Source organism: Heterodontus francisci, chromosome 10 (assembly GCF_036365525.1).
Source record: "Heterodontus francisci isolate sHetFra1 chromosome 10, sHetFra1.hap1, whole genome shotgun sequence".
Classification (NCBI taxonomy): domain Eukaryota; kingdom Metazoa; phylum Chordata; class Chondrichthyes; order Heterodontiformes; family Heterodontidae; genus Heterodontus; species Heterodontus francisci.
The window spans coordinates 105793935-105816413 of NC_090380.1; the positions used below are offsets into that span (position 1 = coordinate 105793935).

Below are 22479 nucleotides of genomic sequence, written 5' to 3' on the forward strand. Positions count from 1 at the left end.
TCTCCTCCCTCCATCCACCCAAGATGGACAGGAGAGGGTCCGAGGTGGGGGACTACTTAAACAGGTAAATATGCAGAACGTGACCCCAATATGTTGTTGGATATCAGCGCAATGAGAGTGTCCCACCTCTCCACAATGGAATTAACATATTTAAATCAGGCTCCCACAGTGCAGTGGGAACTCAATTTAAAATTATCTGTTGCTGCACAGATTTCCCATGTCCCACCTCGTGTTGCTGTTCGTCCTCTGCCTGCCAGTCCCAATATTAAACCTTCACCACCACCCCCCCCGCCTCAACCTCCAATCTTCACACTCCCCCCAACACCCCCCAAGCACAAATCTCCAACCTTCACCCTCCCGAACCAGCTACAATTACAAACTCTGTCCTGATCATGGCCTTTCTCTCTCCCTCCCAATCAAGACCTCTCTCCCCATCCCAATTACCCAGGACCATCCTCAAGGGACCCCCAACCCAGCCTCTCTTCCCGCTCGTAGCCCCTCTCTTTCTCCCTCCTGATTGCAGCCTCTCTTTCTCTCTCCTGATCGCAGCCTCTCTCTCTCCCTCCTGATTGCAGCCCCTCTCCCTCTATCTCCTGATCGCAGCCCCTCTCTCTCCCTCCTGATTGAAGCCCCTCTCTCTCCCTCCTGATCGCAGCCCCTCTCTCTCCCTCCTGATCGCAGCCCCTCTCCCTCTACCTCCTGATTGCAGCCCCTCTCTCTCCCTCCTGATCACAGCTGCTCTACCTCTACCTCCTGATCGCAGCCCCTCTCTCTCCCTCTCCCTCCTGATCTCAGCCCCTCTCTCTCCCTCTCCCTCCTGATCGCAGCCCCTCTCTCTCCCTCCTGATCACAGCCCCTCTCTCTCCCTCCTGATCACAGCCCCCCTCCCTCTACCACCTGATCGCAGCCTCTCTCTCTCCCTCCTGATCACAGCTCCTCTCTCTCGCTCCTTATTGCAGCCCCTCTCTCTCCCTCCTGATCGCAGCCCCTTTCTCTCCCTCTCCCTCCTGATCGCAGCCCCTCTCTCTCCCTCCTGATCACAGCCCCTCTCCCTCTACCTCCTGATCGCAGCCCCTCTCTCTCCCTCTCCCTCCTGATCGCAGCCTCTCTCTCTCCCTCCTGATCACAGTCTCTCTCTCTCCCTCCTGATTACAGCCTCTCTCCTTCCCTCCTGATTACAGCCTCTCTCTCTCCCTCCCTCCTGATCACAGCCTCTCTCTCGCCCCCTCCCAATCGCAGATCGCAGTCTCTCTGTTTCCCTCCTGATCACAACCTCTTCTCTCAATCGCAGCCTCTCTCTCACTCCTGATTACCGAGGACAGTCCTCAAGATTCCCTGATGCGGCCTCTCTCCTCTGTATTCCCTTCTCGCCACCAGTCAAACTGTCCAGCTGCTGGCAAGAGCTCCCCATCCCTGGCCTTGCCGGGTTCTTCGGCTGGTTTTGTCCTTCTCTCACACCCTCCCATCTCACCATAATTATTGGGCTCTGGTGTTCATAAGGATTGTGGCGGGAAGGAGTCGCAGAGGTGATTCCTAGGTCGAGAGAGAGCCCAGCAAACCCAGCTTTAGCCAGATTTAGAAAACAAATCCCACTTAGTTCACGTGATGGTTTTTTGACTAAAGTTACTAACAGGAAGAATTTAACCTCCAGAAAAAATAATTGAGGTTCCTGGCACTAGAAGCTTCATAGCTGCCTCTCCACTGCTGCAGCAGCTGTAAACGTAATTAATTCTCTCACGTGAGATGTGAGTGCGTCAGGTGCTAATGCATGACGCTTGTTTCCATAGTGATGGAGATCGCATCTGGTGAGTATGGGGAGCAGAACCCCAGACTGGTGAAAGCAGTGCAGGATGGGAGGTGCGATACCGACTGCAAGTCACCTGAAAATGAAGACAAGGAGCTGAACCCTTTCCTCTGGCACAGGCCATCTGTTGAGGTAATGTAATCACTAATAGTGAAGCATTTATTACTAGAAAGGTTTCATTATAATTGTAACTCTATCCTTTACTCTTCTGGTCTCCTACCACACCTCCACCCCACCACTCCTCCCCTGGCAGATCCTCAGTCAGTTGGCCTTCAATTATTTCTTGCCCTGAGCCTAGGCCTCTATCAGTATTTGCTTAGTGATGATGTGAGGAAGGAAGTGAGGACTGTCGCCTGCTTTCTTGCAGCCGAGAACACCCTGCCTCCCCTTGGCAATTAAATTTCCGTGTAACTTCACTATACCTGCGATGCCCTAATCAGAGGGACCTGATTGAGCCCTCAGTCTCAAGTGAGGAATAAAGAGACGAGGGGAAAAAAAATTATACGACCAATAATTCTATTAAATCGAGTCGATTGCTGCTTATGAGTGTTGCATGAGAGAATTGGATCAGGTGTGATTTAGTTCCTAGTGAGCATGAGTCCACACTGTAAAAATGCTCCCGACTTCACTCCAACTCAGTGAGTCACAATCTCAATCAGAGAGGATACCTGGTGTGAGAATTGAGAGGAACAATACGAATAGTGTCGAGGGAGCTGCCCTGGTGTTGGGACTGAGGCACATTGTGGGGGCAGAATTTACATTATAATCAACTTCCTTTACTCATTGACCTTGAGATTTATTTTTATTGCTTAGAAACTGGCATTTTCACTGTGTTGGACTGATTGGACCCAGACAGTATTGGTGGTAAATAACGCAAGACCGATCTCTGTACCTGACCTGGGGATGTTTGATGGTGGGGACTGAAGGGGATGCCATTTCTGAGCCGTGTCATCCTGTGTCTTGATAAACAGTCCCCTTTCTAATGAAGGGTTGAAACCAAGGATCGTGTGGCAGGGAATAATAGTGAAACATAGCTGAGGTTCTTTTTTCTGTTCCACAGGATCCGTCTCCCTCAGAAGGTTGCCACAGTTTCTCTGCCAGCTGCCTGACCCAATTCTGCATTCTCTTCAAAAGGACCTTCCTCAGCATCATGAGAGACTCGGTAATAATAGTGCTTTCACTTACTGGGTGATAACAGTGCTCAAAGTTACTGGATAATAACTGTGCCTTCTGTTACCCAGTAACAGCAACACTCTCAGATACCCAATAACAGCGGTGCTCTGAGATGCTAGATAATAACAGCAGTCTCAGTTACTCAATAATAATGTTACTAGTTAATAACAACACTCATTTACATAGGAAATGGAGTAGGCCATTCAGTCCCTCGAGCCTGTTCTGTCATCTAATTAGATCATGGCTGATCTGTATCTTAATCCATCTATCTACCTGCCTTAGTACCCTTGCCGAACAAAAATCTATCAATCGCAGTTTAGAAATTTTCAATTGACCCCCGCCATCAACAGCTTTTTGGGGGGGAGAGTTCCAGATTTCCACAACCCTTTGTGTGAAGAAGTGCTTCCTGTCATCACCCCTGAATGGACTGGCTCTAATTTTAAGGTTGTGTCCCCCGCCTTGTTCTGGACTCCCCCACCAGAGGAAATAGTTCCTCTCTATCTACTCAATCAGCTTCTTTGATCATCTCAAACACTTCAGTTAGATCACTGCTCAATCTACTATATTCAGGACAGTACAAGTCTAATCTATACAATCTGTTTTTGTAATTTAACCCTTTTAGCCCTGGTATCATTCTGGTGAACCTGCTTCAAGATCAGTATATCCTTCCTGAGATTTAGTGCACAGAACTGAATGCACTGCTCTAAATATGGTCTAGCTGGAGCTCTGTACAGCTATAACATAATTGAATCCTTTGTATTCCTCTTGAGATAAAGATTGACATTCCATGAGCCTTTGTAATAATTTTTTGAATCTGTCCACTCGCTTTTAGAGATTTCTGTACTTGGACCCTTAAACCTTTCGGCTCATCCACAGTTTTTAGCTTCTCGCAACTTAGAAATACTCCGATTTGTTTATCTGAAGTCCAAAGTGAATGACCTCACAGTGTCCCATATTGAACTCCATCTGCCACAGTTTTGCTCGCTCACTAATCTGTCAATGTCCCTTTGCAACTTTTTGCTTCTGTTTGCATTACGTCCTTTGCCACCTAAACAGTGTCATCAGTAAACTTGAATATAAGGTTTTCTTTTTTAAAAATTCTTTCATGGGATGTGGGCGTCGCTGGCCAGGCCAGTATTTATTGCCCATCCCTAATTGCCCTTGAGAAGGTGGTGGTGAGTCACCTTCTTGAACCGCTGCAGTCCATGTGGGGTAGGTACACCCACAGTGCTGTTAGGAAGGAAGTTCCAGGATTTTGACCCAGTGACAGTGAAGGAATGGTGATATAGTTCCAAGTCAGGATGGTGTGTGACTTGGAGGGGAACTTGCAGGTGGTGGTGTTCCCATGCATTTGCTGACCTTGTCCTTCTAGTTGGTAGAGGTCACGGGTTTGTAAGGTGCTGTCTAAGGAGCCATGGTGCGTTGCTGCAGTGCATCTTGTAGATGGTATACACTGCTGCCACTGTGCATCGGTGGTGCAGGGAGTGAATGTTTGTGGATGGAGTGCCAGTCAAGCGGGCTGCTTTGTCCTGGATGGTGTTGAGCTTCTTGAGTGTTGTTGGAGCTGCACCCATCCAGGTAAGTGGAGAGTATTCCATCACACTCCTGACTTGTGCCTTGTAGATGGTGGACAGGCTTTGGGGAGTCAGGAGGTGAGTTACTCGCTGCAGAATTCCTCGCCTCTATTCCTTCATCCAAGTCATTTACAAATATGGTGAAAAGCTGAAGCTCCTGTAAAGACCCCTGGGGGACACCAGTAGTTACATTGTGCCAATTGAAGAGTATTCCCATTATCCTTACTCTCTGTCTCCTACCTCCTAACCAAATCCCTAACCAGGCTAATAGGTTGCCTTCATTTCCATGTCTCCTCATTTTGTTATTTTATATGGATCCTTGTTAACTGCCTTCTGGGAGTCTATATAAACAACATCCATCGACACTCCCTTATCTACCATGTTTGTTACCTCCTCAAAAAATACAAGTTTTGCTAGACATCTTATCCTTTACATATCCGTGCTAGATCTCTCATCAGCTCATATTTGACCAAATGCTCAAGTTACTGGATAATAATAAATAATCTCAATTACTTGATAATAACGGGGCCCTCAGTTTCTACTGAAGAACAACAGTCTAAGTTGCTGGGTAATGTTAGGCTTAATATTCAAATTTTACTCTTTGCTTGCCGTTTTCTCTGGGTGGGTTAGAAGGAAAAAAGAACTTGCATCGAAAAAGCACATTTCCCAAATACATTGATTTCAAAATCCCTTGTTGTCAAATCCCACCTCCATGATTGCCTCACTCACTTCTTCCTCTTCTTTCTCTGTATCCTAGCTTGAACCCTTTACTCTCTTGAGGACTCCCGTTTGCCTCCCTTTTTCTGCTCCACTATCAGTTAAAAAGCCATCCAGCCATCATGATTCCATGCTTGTTTTCTCAGCCCCTCAATCTGACAACCTCTCTCCCCAACCTCAAAGATGTCCTCAAAACCTGTAAAAGAAACGACAGATATCATAAATCTGAAAACAAAATCAGAAAACAGTGGAAACACTCAGTAGGTCAGGCAGTGATTTTAGTGAACAGAGATAAATTAACATGTTGAGTACATGTCTACTAGGTCGATAAGGTGCCACATAAAAGATTAATTGGCAAGATAAAGGCTCATGGTGTTGGGGGTAATATATTAGCGTGGATAGAGGATTGGTTAACAGACAGGAAGCAGAGAGTGGGCATAAATGGGGCATTTTCAAGTTGGCAGGCAGTGAATAGTGGGGTGTCGCAAGGATCAGTGCTGTGGCCTCAGCTATTTACACTCTATATTAATAATTTGGATGAAGAGACAGAGAGTAATGTATCTAAGTTTGCTGATGATACAAAGCTCGGTGAAAAGGTAAGCTGTGGGGAGGACACAGAGGGGCTACAAAGAGATATAGACAGTTTAAGTGAGTGGGCAACAAGATGGCAAATGGAGTATAATGTGGAGAAGTGTGAAGTTGTTCACTTTGGTCGTAAAAATAGAAAAGCAGAATATTTTTTAAAAGGTGTGAAACTGGTAAGTGTTATTGTTCAGAGAGACTTGGGTGTCCTCTTACAAGGAATGCACAAAGTTAATATGCAGGTGCAGCTGGCTATTAGGAAGGCAAATGGCATGTTGTCCTTTATTGCAAGGGGATTGGAGTACAGGAATAAAGAAGTCTTACTAAAATTGTACAGGGCTTTGGTGAGACTACACCTGGAATACTGTGTGCAGTTTTGGTCTCCACATTTAAGAAAAGATATACTTGCACTGGAGGCAGTGCAGTGAAGATTTACTAAATTGGTCCCTGGGATGAGGGAGTTGGCCTATGATGAGAGGCTAAGTAAATTGGGCCAATATTCTCTGGAGTTTTGAAGAATGAGAGGCGATCTGATTGAGCCATGCAAGATTCTGAAAGGGCTTGATATGGTAGAAGCTGAGAGATTGTTCCCACTGGTCGGGGAATTTAGAACGCGGGGGGAAAGTCTAAGGATAAGGGGCTGATCATTCAGGACTGAGATGAGGAGAAATTACTACACTCAAAGGGTTGTGAATCTTGGGAATTCTCAAGCCCAGAGGGTTGTGGATGCTTCATCGTTGAATACATTTAAGGCATTCAGATAGATTTTTGGTCTCGCAGGGAAGTGAGGAATTTAGGGAGCTGGCAGGAAAGTGAAATTGAAGCTCAAGATCAGCCATGATCGTACTGAATGGCAGAGCTGGCTCAATGGGCCATATGGTCTACTTCTGCTCCTATTTCTTGTGTTCTTGTGCACTACTTGACTGAGATGATCTGCTACATCACACCAGTTGTGATTCCTCCTGTCTGATTTTTGCACATACAACTAATTGATCTCCCATTGACGTTCACATGGGTAATCAAGGCCAATATAAAGTCTTCTGATGAAGCAGGCTTAGAGGGTGGTTAGGGAGAGGCAAATAGGAGGAGGAGAAGGGGACGTGAGAAAGGAGAGTGAGGTAGGAACATTGGGAAGTAGGCAACACATTTTATCCAATCTTTTTAGTCAAGAGGTTTGTTCATTTGAAGAGTTAAAAGGATTTCTGCTATGTGGCATAGGGTTGTGACAAGTAAAACTCACAAATGTAACTTGCAATAAAGGAACTAGCTGTGATTGGTCTTCTCAGTGATAATCCCATTAAGGAGAGTCAGGGAGGCCTGAACACACAATAGAAACACTGTGTATAGTTTGTCAACAAACCATATAAATAAGCTGGAAAAGATTCGCTATTTGGCAACCATCACTGACCCAGCCGAAGTGTTACGGGTTGTGAGTATATGTTGCTTGAAACTTGAAATTGGTGTTGGAGCATTCTGACCAACCTATAACTGTAACACTAGGGGCAGGATTTTCCCCGTGGGCTTTAGGACCCTGACGTCAGGGTCAGATGGAGGTCAGAAGCCAGCACTGTGTGTGGAACAGTCACCCCGCCAATTGGCCAGTTAATGGCCAGAGGGCTGACTTGCCATCCAATTAAGGGCGGCAGGTAGGCTCTTGAAGCTGGAGGGACAGTTGGAGGCCATCTTTTCAAGTAAATGAGAGAGAGGTGCCCTGTCTCCAACTTTTTAAAAGGTTAAATAAAAAATGTATTTCACAACTGGGCCACCATTGTGGAGGGGGAAACTCTCCCACAGGGTGGCCTGTGGCTACAGCTGAAGCCAGGCAGGTGTGGAGGTCCTCACATCCTGTGTGGAGCACTGCACACCACCCCCGCCTCCCCACCAAATCCCAACTCCCTGGTCTGCCACCAGGAGGCTGCCTCCAGGCAGCTGGGCTGATCCCCGATGCCTTTGGGTGCTCGGAGGCCAACTGGAAAATACCAATCAGCCTCTGACAATAGGACTTTCAGCAGCCCTGCCGCCCCCATCCCACCTCCGGGAAAATAGCCCGAGGGCGGGATGGTGCTGGAGAACTGGCATGCAGGCTGGTGGCGTGATATTCTGCGCCTGTTCGCCCCCATGCTTGTCCCGATTGGGGCCTAAAAATTCAGCCCTAGGTCTTTCTGCACTTTGGACTAATTAAGTTGTACCTTATACTGCATCTGTGAGATCCCTGCCTAGAGTTATTCTGGTCAACAAGGAGGAAAGTAGGGGAGGTGGGAGAAGAGAGGAGGGGAAGAGGAGGCTACCCAATGACTTTAGTAAGGGATTGTTTCTACACATTTCTTCAAGCATTGATCCAAATTGCACTCTTTCAACACATTGTAACTTGAGAGTTACAGTCATGAAATTGGGACTAAATCTTGTTCAGAGATCATAACATCACTGGAACTTTTTATGATGGTAGAAGCTATGCTATGTTTTATTTTTTAAAATGGGCCTATAGCACATTCTTTATTCTCACCAGGTTCTGACTCACCTACGCATCACATCACACATTGGTATTGGATTGCTGATAGGCTTGCTGTACCTGGGCATTGGGAACGAGGCGAAGAAGGTGCTGAGCAACTCGGGCTTCCTCTTCTTCTCCATGCTGTTCCTGATGTTTGCAGCACTCATGCCGACTGTCCTTACCTGTAAGTATCTCTTCACTGAGGGCATGGTCACTTAAGCTGAGTGAGAATTCCTAAGGCTCGTGCTACCCTTTTATAGCCATTCATGGAATTTGGGCATTCCTGGCAATTCATTGCCCGTCCCTGTACAACTGAGTGGTTTACAGGGCCATTTCGTAGGGAGTTAAGAGGCAACCACATTGCTGTGGATCTGGAGTCACATAGGTCAGACTGGTTAATGATGGAAGATTTCCTTCCCTAAAGGATATTAGTGAATCAGATGGATATTTACAATCATCTGGTTGTTTTATGGACACCATTACTAATATTATCTTTTGCATTTAATTCCAGGTTTATTTACTTAAATTTAATTTAAATTCCCCAGCTGCCATGGTGGGTTCTGAACTCATGAGCTGAATTTTCGAGCAGACAGTGGGTCCCTGATGTCAGGACCATACACGGGTCCTGACCCCGATGGTCCGAGTCTTGTCCACCTGAGCAATTTTCCCGGAGTGACCAATTAATAGGCTGCCTCTGGGAGCCCCATTCACTTACGAAGAGTAGGCGGCCTGCACATGCAGGAGGCCAGGTTGGCCGACACAAGGCCTGTGGGAGGCTGGCAGCCTACAGAAAGAGAGAGGTGGGCACTGCCGATGAACTTTGCAGCCATGAGGGTGCCTCAAAATGGAGATGCTGCCGAAGTCTTGTAAAGTTTTTAAAATATGTGAAGCCATAGCTGCCAGGCCATCATTGTGGAGCAGGACCCGCTCCATAGGATTAGATTAGATTAGATTAGAGATACAGCACTGAAACAGGCCCTTTAGCCCACCGAGTCTGTGCCGACCATCAACCACTCATTTATACTAATCCTACACTAATCCCATATTCCTACCAAACATCCCCACCTGTCCCTATATTTCCCTACCACCTACCTATACTAGTGACAATTTATAATGGCCAATTTACCTATCAACCTGCAAGTCTTTTGGCTTGTGGGAGGAAACCGGAGCACCCGGAGAAAACCCACGCAGACACAGGGGCAACTTGCAAACTCCACACAGGCACTACCCAGAATCGAACCCGGGTCCCTGGAGCTGTGAGGCTGCAGTGCTAACCACTGCGCCACTGCGCCGCCTGTAGCTATGGCTCAGAAAGGGTTCGAGGGAAGATTTAAAGGAGGCCCCGCTAGCATCATCCCCAACTCCCCACATCTAAGCCTACAGTTGGGAGGCCGCCTCCAGGCAGCGTCTAGTCTGCAGCTTCAGCGGGGGGCATGCGCACCATTGGAAAAATTACACATATGAGGAAACAGACCACTCAATTAGATTAATAATGAGGCTAATAGATGTGCTACCACTTCCTAGCCCTCCTCCCCAAGATGTCGCCTCCAGAACAAATGTGCAGAGGCAGCAACCATCGAGCATCAGCACGCCGCACTCCTGTGTAAAATAGTCAACACACCTGCCGCCTAACCTGCCTCTTTGGCAAAATCCAGCCCCATGTCTCCGCCTCATTAAACTAGGCCTCTGGATTGTTTGTCCTGTAACATAAACACTTATCTGCCGTTCCCCATACCTCCTGATTAGCTATAAAATGCACACCAGTTAAAAAAAGATTTATCTAAGATTTATATAAAAAATTACAACATTTCTACAAGGGGAATGGGGACTGAAGGCTGAATTATCTCATCACTTTTATTGCAATCCAGAGGCACAGCTCACAGATGTGATAAGGTCACAAGGTCACAAGAACTAGGAGCAGGAGTAGGCAATTCAGCCCCTCGAGCCTGCTCCACCATTCAATACGATCATGGCTGATCTCATCTCGGCCTCAACTCCACTTTCCTGCTCGTTCTCCATAACCCTTTACTGATTAAAAATCTGTCTACTCCTTAAATTTACTCAATGTCGCGGCATCCACTGCACTCTGGGTTAGTGAATTCCACAGACTCACGACTCTTTGAGAGAAGTAATTTCTCCTCATCTCTGTTTTAAATCTGCTACCCCTTATCCTAAGACTATGACTTCTCGTTCTAGATTGCCCCACCAGAGGAAACATCCTCTCTACGTCTACTTCGTCAATCCCCTTAATCATCTTGTATACCTCAATTAGATCTCCTCTCATTCTTCTGAACTCGAGAGAGTAAAGGCCTAAACTGCTCAATCTCTCTTCATAAGACAAGCCCCCCCCATCCCTGGAATCAATCTAGCGATACTCCATTTTCAAAACTTACATCTATCCTGGGGTGAGGGAATTGCTGAAATTCTTCTTCCAACAATCAGTGGAGATAATGCCTGTTTTCTCCACAATTAACAACGGGCTAATGAAATCGTAAAGGTGTGCATTCTGCTGGTTACATTAACCCGTCACTATCTATGAAGTAAAAGAGAGAATTTCCACAGCCCAGAGACTCAAGGTGATGCCAAATCAGCCAAAGATCACAGGTGAAGGGTCAGTGCGCTGGTGGTCCCTGAGCCTATAGGCAGCACCGGGGTCAATCTCAACTCTCTTCCTGATTGTGGTGCTGTTCGTTTTTTGTAGTTCCGCTGGAGATGGGAGTATTTCTTCGGGAGCATCTGAACTACTGGTACAGCCTAAAGGCCTACTATTTGGCTAAGACAATGGCGGATGTTCCCTTCCAGGTGAGAAATGAGGCATTGGTCCTTGGTGAAACCCATTTCTCCGATGGCATGAATGTTCACCGGATTACCAGTCCAATTACATAAACATTACACGGCTGTACCCTCCTGCTCCTCTCTACTTGTCTCATCCTTTCATAATTTGAAACACTTCTATCATATTGCCCCATAATCTGTGCTATTCTCATGAAAAAGAACCCAATTTTTTTGTCTTTCTTTATATTTATATTTTTTCATACCAGGCAGCATCCTAATGAATCCTCTCTAAAATCTTAAAATCCTTCCGATAGCATGGAGCCAAATGAGGTCATTTTAAGATGTTATATAAGCTTATCATTACCACTTGGTTTTTATATTCTATACCTCTTGAGATAAATCTAGAATTGTGTTAGCCTTTTTATAGCCATGCGCCAAGTAAACAGCAGGTATGTTGTGGCACTGGCACACTTCTCGGAAAGATCCCAGATTTGATCCCAGATCTCTGTGCAGTTGGCTGATCTCAGTCAGGACAGTGGTGGGGGCATTACAAGGGATAAATGGGTTAGATTACATGTGGCAAATCACTGTCCAGCCAAATGTGAAGAGTGGTCACTTGGGCAAAGTGCCAGAAAATACCTGGAGAGGAAAGGTGTGAACATTACTGAATATGATAGAGTAAATCATCAAAGTACAGCTCCAGAGAATGACAGGACGTGGGGCTTGTGCCCATCATCCTCCATTGCTGAGTTGATGGATCACAAATGTTAAACCAGTGGTCAAGGTAGGAAAAAAAACAAGAGCGAGCATGCTGTATCTCTTAGTTTTCAAAGCACAGATGTGATGAATAAGCAGGAATGTAGCCCATCTTTGCTCATTAATCATTGAAGGAACCCACAGTCCTCTCACCATAGCAGCCAGCTGTTTCTTAAATGAGTCCCACTGCACCATCCAGGAATCATTCTGCACATTCATCACACTTTGTTGAAAAACTTCCAGATTTTACTTTTTTGCTCATTTGAACCTGTTCCCCCCTCGTTCTAGTCAGTCTATTTTGAAGCAGTGCTCCAAATTTACCTTTTCTCTATTGTTTGATAACATCTACACCTCTGTAAAGGCACTTCCTTTGAAGGCTGAGTAGGCCATTTTTCTCTTGTTTATCCTTGTAACTCACTCCTCTGCTTCTCATGTCTCCTCTCTACCCCCTCTCAACTGGAATAATGCCAAGTCTCATTGGAAGTGGAGAGAAGAAATAATGGGGTGGGAGGAATGAGTGGAGTTCTTAACCCTGCCTAAAAGCTAACGACAAAGAGACTAACTCATGCCAATGGAATAATGTTGAAAATTGATTTTGTTTTGTGTGTAGGTAATGTTTCCAGTAGCCTACTGTAGCATTGTTTACTGGATGACGTCTCAACCGTGCGATGCTCTCCGCTTCGTTCTGTTTGCAGCTTTGGGAACGATGACGTCACTGGTTGCGCAATCTTTGGGTCTCCTGATAGGAGCAGCATCCACATCTCTCCAGGTCAGAGATCGCAGTTTGTTCCCGAATTTTTTCAATTGTACTGTTCTCTTTTGATTTTTGAAGATTCTTTCTACCTATCTATCTATCTATTTGTCTATCCTCTGTCTAACAATGCATCTATCCAAGTATGCATCCATCGATCTATCAATGTCTCTAATATAAGATGCTGGACATACTCAGCAGGTCAGGCAGTGTGTATCACTCTACCTCTCTATCATATATTATCAATGTCTTGCATTTAGCACATATCCGTCGCATGAGTCGGACCTCACAAAATAGATGTGATATACCAGGCATCATAATCTAGATACGGCCACACTTCAAAATATCACATTGTTGGAGATGAAGGAAAGAAAGCCAATCGTTGACCCAGAGTTTGAAATAGTTGCTCTCTGCCCCTAACAGTGCATAAATTCCCTTCAAACGGCAGTGACCTTAAAGGTATAGGCTAGCAGATAACCATCACTATCATGCTCGAAATATCCAAACTATCTCCTACCTAATGTAACGGGGATCTGGTGGAGAGTTGAAGCTGTTCGGAGAGAAAGTTCCAGACCTTAGAATGTTAACAGCTGAAGACATGGCCATCAATGTTGGGGAGAAGCAAGTGGGGGTTCCCAAGAGGCCAAAGTTGGAGGAACACAGAGTTAGAGGAGGGTTGTAGGACTGGATGAGGTTACAACGATAGTGGGGGGGGGGGGGGGGGGAATGTGAGGTTATGGAAGAATTTACTCAGAAAACAGCTACCTCCATTCAGTAACCAAGGAAGCACTCACAATGATTAAAAAAACACTTGCACACTCTGTTTTCTGTCTTGCCATTTTACTAACAAACCCACTAAAAGGTTAAAGTGCACACCCATACACCATGAGAATATGAGTATTAAACTCAATGACAGTGTCTGTTAGTTATTCTTATTCTTAAATCAGAAATGCAATGAGCAACATCTGGATTCCTAGTTAGGCAGCTGTGAGGAGGATGTACAGAGGCTGTAAAGGAATATAGTCCAGTTAAGTGATTGGGCAAGAAGGTGACAGATGCAGTATAATGTGAATTGTGAAATTATTGACTTTAGTAGGAAGAATGGAAATGCAGAATATTTTGTAGAAGGTGAGAGACTAGTGAATGTTGGTATTTAGAGAAATTTGGGTCCCTTGTATGCGAATGTATACATGGAAAGTTAACATGCAGGTACAACAAGTAATTAGGAAGGTAAATGGTATGTTTGCCTTTGTTCAAAGCTGGTTTGGAGTATAAGAGTAAGGAAACCATCCAAATCCAACATCAACAAGACAGAGAGAACAGTACTCAATGACCTGCATTCAGATGCCTCAACTCACTGCCAACAAGGGAAATGCCACCATTACCATGGATCAATAAGATTCAACACCTCCTCAAAACAGACACCTGCAAGAAACTCCCCAGGGACCCTACCCCAACCATTGAGAGGAAGATCAACAGCAAGACACTCTCTCTCTACACAGGGACAATGCTCTACCCAAGCCTTTGTATCATAAACTCTGCACCACTTCCTCTTCCTGTCTGAATAAAATCAGACAACTCAAAATCCACAAACCAGATGCTCTGTCATAATCCATCTCAACCAAAAGCTCGCCAACATACAAGACTTTCCAACACTTAGCCAAGATTCTCCAACCACTAATGGGGAAATCGACGTCACCAACTCCAAACACTCCATCGAGAGGATACAACAAACCACAATCAACCCATCAGATATAATTGTCAGTTTTGATGTTGAGTAACTGTTTACCAGTATACCTGTCCCGGAAGCCTGTCTGATCATCAAACAACCCATAAAAGATGATACCTCTTTGCACGACAGAATTGTGATGACACCGGACCAGATTTAAAATCTTCTACTCATGTGCCTTAACTCAACATGATTCCAATGGTGAGATTCCTATTTCAAACAAATAAATGGAGCTGCTATGGGATCTCCACTGTCACCAATCGTCGCCAACATTCATGGAAGAGTTTGAACAAGCAGCACTTCAATCAGCTACTCTTCGACCTAAATTCTGGCTCTTATACATCAATGACACTTAAGTCAAATGGCAACATGATAGAGATCTTCACAGCTTCCTACAACTTCTTAACAACCAACACCCAAGCATCAACTTTACCATGGAGATGGAACAACAACTATCCATATCATTTCTTGATGTCCTCATCACCAAATCTCACAATGGCACACCAGCATACCAAGTCTACTGCAAGCCCAATCACACTGACAGATATCTGAACTACTGTTCTTTCCATCACACCTCAACCCTCCAATCGGTCTCCAACACTTTCATCACAGGAGCCTACTCCATCAGTGACAAGAAACATCTACAAGAAGGAGGATTGGTTAACAGGCAGAAAACAGAGAGTAGGAATAAACGGGTCATTCTCACGTTGGCAGGCTGTGACTAGTGGGGCACCACAGGGATCAGTGCTTGAGCCCCAGCTGTTCACTATATATATCAATGATTTGGATGTGGGGACCAAATGTAGTATTTCCAAATTTGCGGATGGCATAAAACTAGGTGGGAATCTATGTTGTGAGGAAGATGCAAAGCTGCTTCAAGGGGATTTGGAAAGACTTAGTGAGTGGGCAAGAACGTGGCAGATAGAATATACTGTGGAAAAATGTGAGGTTATTCACTTTGGTAGGAGGATTAGATGAGCAGAGTATTTCTTAAATGGTAAGAGATTAGAAAGTGTAGATGTACAAAGGGACCTGGTGTCTTTGTCAATATGTCACTGAAAGTTAACATGCAGGTGTAGCAAGCAATTAAGAAGGCTAATGGTATGTTAGCCTTTATCGCAAGAGGTTTTGAATACAGGAGTAGTGAAGTTTTGCTTCAATTGTGTAGAACCTTGGTTAAACCGCACCTGGAGTATTGTGTGCAGCTTTGGTTCCCTTACCTTAGGAAGGATATTATTGCCATAGAGGGAGTGCAACGAAGTTTCACCAGACTTGTTCCTGGGATGGTGGGACTGTCCTACAAAGAGAGATTGGAGAAACTGGGCCTGTATTCTCTACAGTTTTTAAGAGTGAGAGGTGATCTCATTGAAACCTACAAAGTACTTAAAAGGGATAGACAGGGTAGATACAGGTAAGATGTTTCCCCTGGTTGGGGAGTCTAGAACCAAGGGACATAATTTCAAAATAAGGGGGAAGCCACTTAGGTCAGAGATGAGGAGAAATTTCTTTACTCAAAGGGTTGTGAGTCTTTGGAATTCTCTATCCGAGAGGGCTGTGGAAGCTCAGTCATTGAGTATGTTTAAAGCAGAGACTGACAGATTTCTAAATACAAATGACATAAGGGAATATGAGGATAGTGTGGGGAAAAAGGCATTGAAGTGGAAGATCAGCCATGATTGTATTGAATGGCAGATCAGGCTCGATGGATTGAATGGGCTACTTCTGCTGCTATGTTCCTAAGAACTTTTCCATATCAATTCTACAATTCAACTGAATGGATTTCCTTCCCACAAGATCAACACACAACCACCTGTTATTCACACTGGTACAACTACCTCAACTAAGACAAGAGTACATTGGCTCCGCCTCGCACAGACTAGAGTGTATACTCAAGTCAGCAGACATAGAAGTCTGACACAAGTCTGACACTAGATTGATTCCAGAGATGGTGGGGGGATTTATCTTATGAAGAGAGATTGAGCAGTTTAGGCCTTTACTCTCTGGAGTTTAGAAGAATGAGAGGAGATCTAAAATAAGGTATATAAGATGATTAAGGGGATTGACAAAGTAGACATAGAGAGGTTGTTTCCTCTTGTGAGGCAATCTAGAACGAGAGGTAATAGTTTTAGGATAAGGGGTAGCAGATTTAAAACAGTGATGAGGAGAAATCACTTCTCTCAAAGGGTCGTGAATCTGTGGAATTCACTATCCCAGCATGTGGTGGATGCCGGGACATTTAAATTTAAGGAGGAGATAGACAGATTTTTAATTAGAAATGGGTTGAAGGGTTATGGACAATGAGCAGGAAAGTGGAGTTGAGGCCAAGGTGAGATCAGCCATGATCATATTGAATGGCGGAGCAGGCTCGAGGGGCTGAATTGCCTACTCCTGGTTCTTACGTTCTTACAAGTCATCCAAGAAGCTCCATTTTATCCTCCACACCCACAAAGACAAGAAATCATCTTGCAATAAACAAGGAATTTACAATATACCATGCGACTGTGGACTCATCTACATCGGGGAAATAGGCCTCAGCCGACATATCAGACACAAGGAACACCAAGCCTGCTTCAAACACAGAGAATGGACAAGTTAGCTATCATCAAGCACGCTCCACAACCACTGCATCGAATGGTCCAACTCCAAACTCATTTCAAAATCACATGCTGACATACTAGACACGTGAGGGAGGCCATGGGGATCTAGCAAAACCACACTGTCCCCCAAGACAGTGGCCTACTCATCAATGACATCTGGCTACCCCTACTTAAGAATCATACCACCATCCACTCTGCAGCCAACGTACCGAAGTGCAACAAACTTACAACCAAACACACTCAAGATCCACCACACAGCAGAAACATTAGCATGTACTGACCTATCACAGGTTAGATTAGCCAACCAATCATGAACAAGAACAATAGCATATACTGACCAATCATGGAACACAATAGTCAACCAATCAGCAGCAAGAACAATAACATGTGCCAACCTATCGCAGATACACTAAGCCTGACCAATCAGCTGCAAGATCCCGCCCACAGCACCCCCCTCCCCCATCATCCACCACATATAAACCCACCTCTTTCACAGATCCAGTCTTTTCTCCAGAAGACAGACAGAGTATGTTGCCCAAAATGTTGAGTTCTAACAGTTCTTCTAAGAACTTTTCTTTCAAGAAAACAGCTGCTCTTTTCTGAGCAATTCACATGGTGTAAATCGTAAATCGTCTTATTCAGCCTTAAGAATAAGAAAGTCATGCTACAAATATGTCGGGCTTTATTGAGTCCTCACCTGGACAACTGTGTATGCTTCTGGTCTCCTTACCTAAGGAAGGTTCACTAGATTGATTCCAAGGCTTGAGAGAGGCTGCCTTATGAGGAGTGATTGAGTAGAATGGGCCTATATTCTCTGGTATTTAGAAGAATGAGAGGCAATTTCATTGAAACATATAATATTCTTAAAGGCTTTTCAGGGTAGATGCTGAGACCTTGTTTCCCCTGGCTAGAGTGCCTAAAACTAGGGATCATAGTCTCAGGATAAGGGGTCAGCCATTTAGAACTGAGATAAGGAGACATTCACACAGAATCTTTGGAATTCTCTATGCCAGACAGCTGTAGATGCTCAGTCACTGAGTATATTCAAGACTGAGATCTATAGATTTTTGGGCACTAAAGGAATCAAGAGATTATGGGGATAGGGTGAGAAAGCGTTGAAGTAGAAGATCAGCCATGATCTTATTGAATGGCAGAGCAGGCTCATGGGCCATATGGCCTACTACTGTCCTATATCTTATGTTCTTATGTGGCTAGTGGCTAATATATTAGAACATCACCTGAGGTAGTAGTAAGGACTGTAGTAGTAAGCTTGACTAAAAATTGACCTGCTTTGTTACCTGGATTAATGTAGTGGACCTAAGCCACGTGCAACCTTCCTGTTAAAATTACAAATAGTAGCTAAAGCACTTATGGGCCTAGTTGGAATGAGCCATGTCTGGAACTGGAGAAACAACAGTTGTTCTGGGCCTATGCTGGGAGGTTCTTTTGACAGAAGATCTCATAGGGTTGCCAACACTCCAGGATTAGCTTGGAGTTGCCAGGAATTTAAGGTGTACCTCCAGGACACTGCTGCGAACAATCCGGGAGAAAAATCATCAGAGCTTTAAAAAACTGTGTTTTATTTTTTATTTTCTTTGAACATTTTCTCTTATTAGTTGTAAAGGTATTGGAGATGTACAGTGCAAGAGTTTATCAGGGCAATATCCTAGACGCAACCATCTTCAGCTTCTTCAGCAATGACTTTCCCTCCAACATAAAGTCAGAAGTGGGGATGCTTGCTGAAGATTTCACAGTGTTCAGTACCATTTGCAACTCCTCAGATATTGAAACAGTCCATGCCCGTATGCAGCAAGACCTGAACAACATTCAGACTTGGGCAGATAAGTGGCAGGTAACATTTGTGCCAGGCAATTACCATCTCCCTTTGACATTCAGTCCCCCACCATCAATATACTGGGGGTTACTATTGATTAGAAACTTAACTGGAAAAGCCATATAATTCTATTGGCTTACAAGAGTAGGTCAAAGGCTAGAAATTCTGTGGTGAGTAACTCATCTCCTGACTCAAAACCTGTCTACAAGGTACAATTCAGGAGTGTGATGGAATACTCTTCACTTGCCTGGAGTGCAGCTCCAAGAACACCCAAAACTTTCGACACCATCCAGGACAAATCAGCCCGCTTAATCGACACCCCATCTACCACAGGTGCAGCAGTGTGGACTATCTACAAGATGCACTGCAGCAACACACCAAGGTTCCTTAGAAAGCATCTTCCAAACCCGTGACCTCTACCACCTAGAAGGTCAAGGGCAGCAAATGCATGTGAACACCACCACTTGCAAGTTCCTCTCTAAGCCACACACCATCCTGACTTGGAGCTATATTGCCACTTCTTCATTGTTGCTGGGTCAAAATCCTGGAACTCCCTCCCTAACAGCACTCTGGGTGTATCTACACGACATGGACTGCAGCGGTTCAGGAAGGCAGCTCACCAACACTTTCTCAAGGGCAATTAGGATGGGCAATAAATGCTGGCCTAGCCAGCGTGGCCACCTCCAGCGAGCAAATTTTTAAAAATGGCTGTTTGACTGAGAGTCAACAATCATCCAGTTAGGCAACGGTGTCTGGTTGTTTCCGAATTGTCCTGGGAAGGCAGTGCACTATGATAATGGCCTTGTTAGGTGACCCAGAACGGACAAGCTAGGCGGATGGAGACAGAAGGCCATGTGGTAAAGCCTCCAGGAATACATCCAACATCCAAGTCCTCCCAGTAAGAGAAAAGTAGTTTGGCACAGTGATGGAGTGGCAGAAAAAGAACACGATAAGGACCACAACCAATGAAGCATTACTCAGTCAGGTCTCCTGGTCCAACTAAATCCAGGGCTAAGGTCAAGCCAATTGTTAAAACATTCGAAAAAATAGCAAGAGTTTTAGAGCATAGAAGGTTAAGGGATGATTTGATGCTGCGATCAGTGTCCTGGCGAAGCGTATAACTAGGGTTGCAGATAGGACTTTAAACTAATTAGTTGGGGGGGAGGGTTCAATTGAAGGGAAGTATAAAAAATCAAAAAGAAACGAGAGAGCAGAGGTGCAGGGTAGTGAAGAGGTGAACAGTAATCAAAGTGAGACAGGAAGGGGCAGAAAATATAAGCAGAAGAGTGCAGCAGAAATTAGAACCAGAATAAGTAATATTGGTAAAAAGTCAAAGCTTAAGGCTCTTTATCTGAATGCAGGCAGCATTTGTACTAAGAAAGCTGAGTTGATGGCACAAATAGAAATAAATGAATATGACTTGATAGCTATTACAGAGATGTAGTTGCAGGGTGACCAAGACTGGGAACTCAATATTCAAGGGTATTTGACGTTCTGGAAAAATAGGCAAAAAGGAAAAGGGGTACCTTTGTTAATGAAGGAAGGTGTCAGTGTGGTGGTGAGTAGTGATATAGGTGCAATAGATCGTGATGTGGAATCAGCTTGGGTGGAAATAAGGAATAACAAGGGGAAGAAGTCACAGGTGGGAGTCGTCTTTGGGCCCCTGAAGAGTTGCCTCATTGTAGGACAAAGTATAAATTGGGAAATAATGGAGGCATGTAAGAAGGGCGCGACAATTATCATGGGTGATTTTAATCTGCATATTGACTGGACAAATCAGATTGGCAGAGATAACATGGAAGACGAATTTGTCGAGTGCCTTAGAGTACTTAGAGCAATACGTTGCAGAACCTACCCGGGAACAGGCTATTTTAGATTTAGTAAAGTGTAGTGAGGTAGGATTAATAAGAGATATCGTAGTTAAGGGTCCTCTAGGGGGTAGCGATCACAACATGGTAGAATTTCAAGTTCAGTTTGAGGGTGAGCAACTCGGGTCTCAAACCAGTGTCCTCAACTTAAACAAGGGCAATTACAGAGTTATGAAGAAAGAGTTGTCTAAAGCGGGCTGGGAAAATAGACTATGGGGAAGTCAGTGGATGAGCAGTGGCAGACATTTAAGCAGATATTTCATAACACTCAGCAAAAAGTTATCCCGGTCAAAAAGAAGGACTCGATGAGAAGGATGAACCACCCATGGTTAACAAAGGTGGTCAAGGAGAGTATCCAATCAAAAACTAAGGCATACAAAGGGACGAAAACTAGTGATAGGCCGGAGAATTGGGAGTTTTTTAAGAACCAGCAGCGGATGATTAAAAAGCTAATAAAGACGGAGAAAATTGATTATGAAAGAAAATTGGCAAGAAATATAAAAACAAACAGCAAGAGCTTCTACGGGTATATAAAAAGAGAGTAGCTAAAGTGAATGTGGGACCCATGGAGGATGTGACTGGAGAATTGATAATGGGGAACAGGAAAGTGGCAGATAATTTAAACCAATATTTTGCATCAGTCTTCATGGTGGAGGACGCTATAAACATCCGACAGATATCAGATAAGCAAGGAGCAAAAGGGAGGAAAGATCTTGTAACAGTCCCTGTCATGAGGGACAAAGTATTTGACAAACTAATGGGACTAAAGGCAGACAAGTCGCCAGGACCTGATGGCCTGCATCCAAGGGTTTTAAAGGATGTGGCTGCAGAGATAGTGGATGCATTAGTCGAAATATTCCAGAACTCATTGGATTCCGGGAGGGTCCCAGCGGATTGGAAAAGTGCTAATGTGACATCCCTGTTCAAGAAGGGAGGGAGACTAAAAGTAGGAAACTATAGGCCAATCAGCCTAACATCAGTCATTGGGAGAATGCTAGAGTCCATTATTAAGGAAGAAATAGCAGGACATTTAGAAAAGCTTAATGCAATCAGAGTCAACATGGTTTTGCGAAAGGGAAATCATGTTTGACAAATTTGCTAGAGTTCTTTGAGGAATAAACAAGCAGAGTTGATAAAGGGGAACTGGTAAATGTGATGTATTTGGATTTCCAGAAGTCATTCGAAAAGGTGCCATATAAAAGATTATTTCACAAGACAGGAGCTCACGGTATTGGGGGTAATATTATTAGCATGGATTGAGGATTGGTTAACTCACAGAAGACAGTCGGGATTAATGGGTCTTTTTCAGGTTGCAAAATCGTAACTAGTGGAGTGCCACAAGGATCAGTCCTAAGGCCTCAATTATTTACAATCTATATTTATGACTTGGAGGAGGGGGCAAAGTGTAATATATCCAAATTTGCTGATGATACAAAAACAGGTGGGAGGGCATTTTGTGATGCGAACATAAGGAATCTGCAAGGGGATATAGGTCGGTTGAGTGAGTGGGCAAAAACCTGGCAGATGGAGGAAGAATCAAAAGGCAGACTATTATTTAAATGGAGAGAGACTCCAAAAAAGTGCAGCACAGAGGGATCTGGGTGTTCTTGTGCATGAAACACCAAAAGTTAGCATGCAGGTGCAGCAAGTAATTAAGAAAGCAAATGGAATTTTGGTCTTTATTGGCTAGGGGGTTGGAGTTTAAAAATAGGGAAGTCTTGTTACAATTGAACAGGGTGTTGGTGAGGCCGTACCTGGAGTATGTGTACAGTTTTGGTCCCCGTATTTCAGAAAGGATATACTAGCATTGGAGGCAGTTCAAAAGAGA

General features: G+C 44.5%; 1 protein-coding gene across 1 annotated transcript in view; it reads left to right on the forward strand.

Moving 5' to 3' along the window:
* LOC137374266 (ATP-binding cassette sub-family G member 1) overlaps positions 1 to 22479 on the forward strand; it is a 64206-nt gene that overhangs the window by 38187 nt on the left and 3540 nt on the right. Inside the window, exons 9-13 of the mRNA XM_068040062.1 lie at positions 1788 to 1936; positions 2865 to 2966; positions 8357 to 8525; positions 11043 to 11143; positions 12483 to 12641. Of these exons, the coding sequence (XP_067896163.1) occupies positions 1788 to 1936; positions 2865 to 2966; positions 8357 to 8525; positions 11043 to 11143; positions 12483 to 12641 (680 nt within the window). The remainder of the gene's footprint in view (positions 1 to 1787; positions 1937 to 2864; positions 2967 to 8356; positions 8526 to 11042; positions 11144 to 12482; positions 12642 to 22479) is intronic.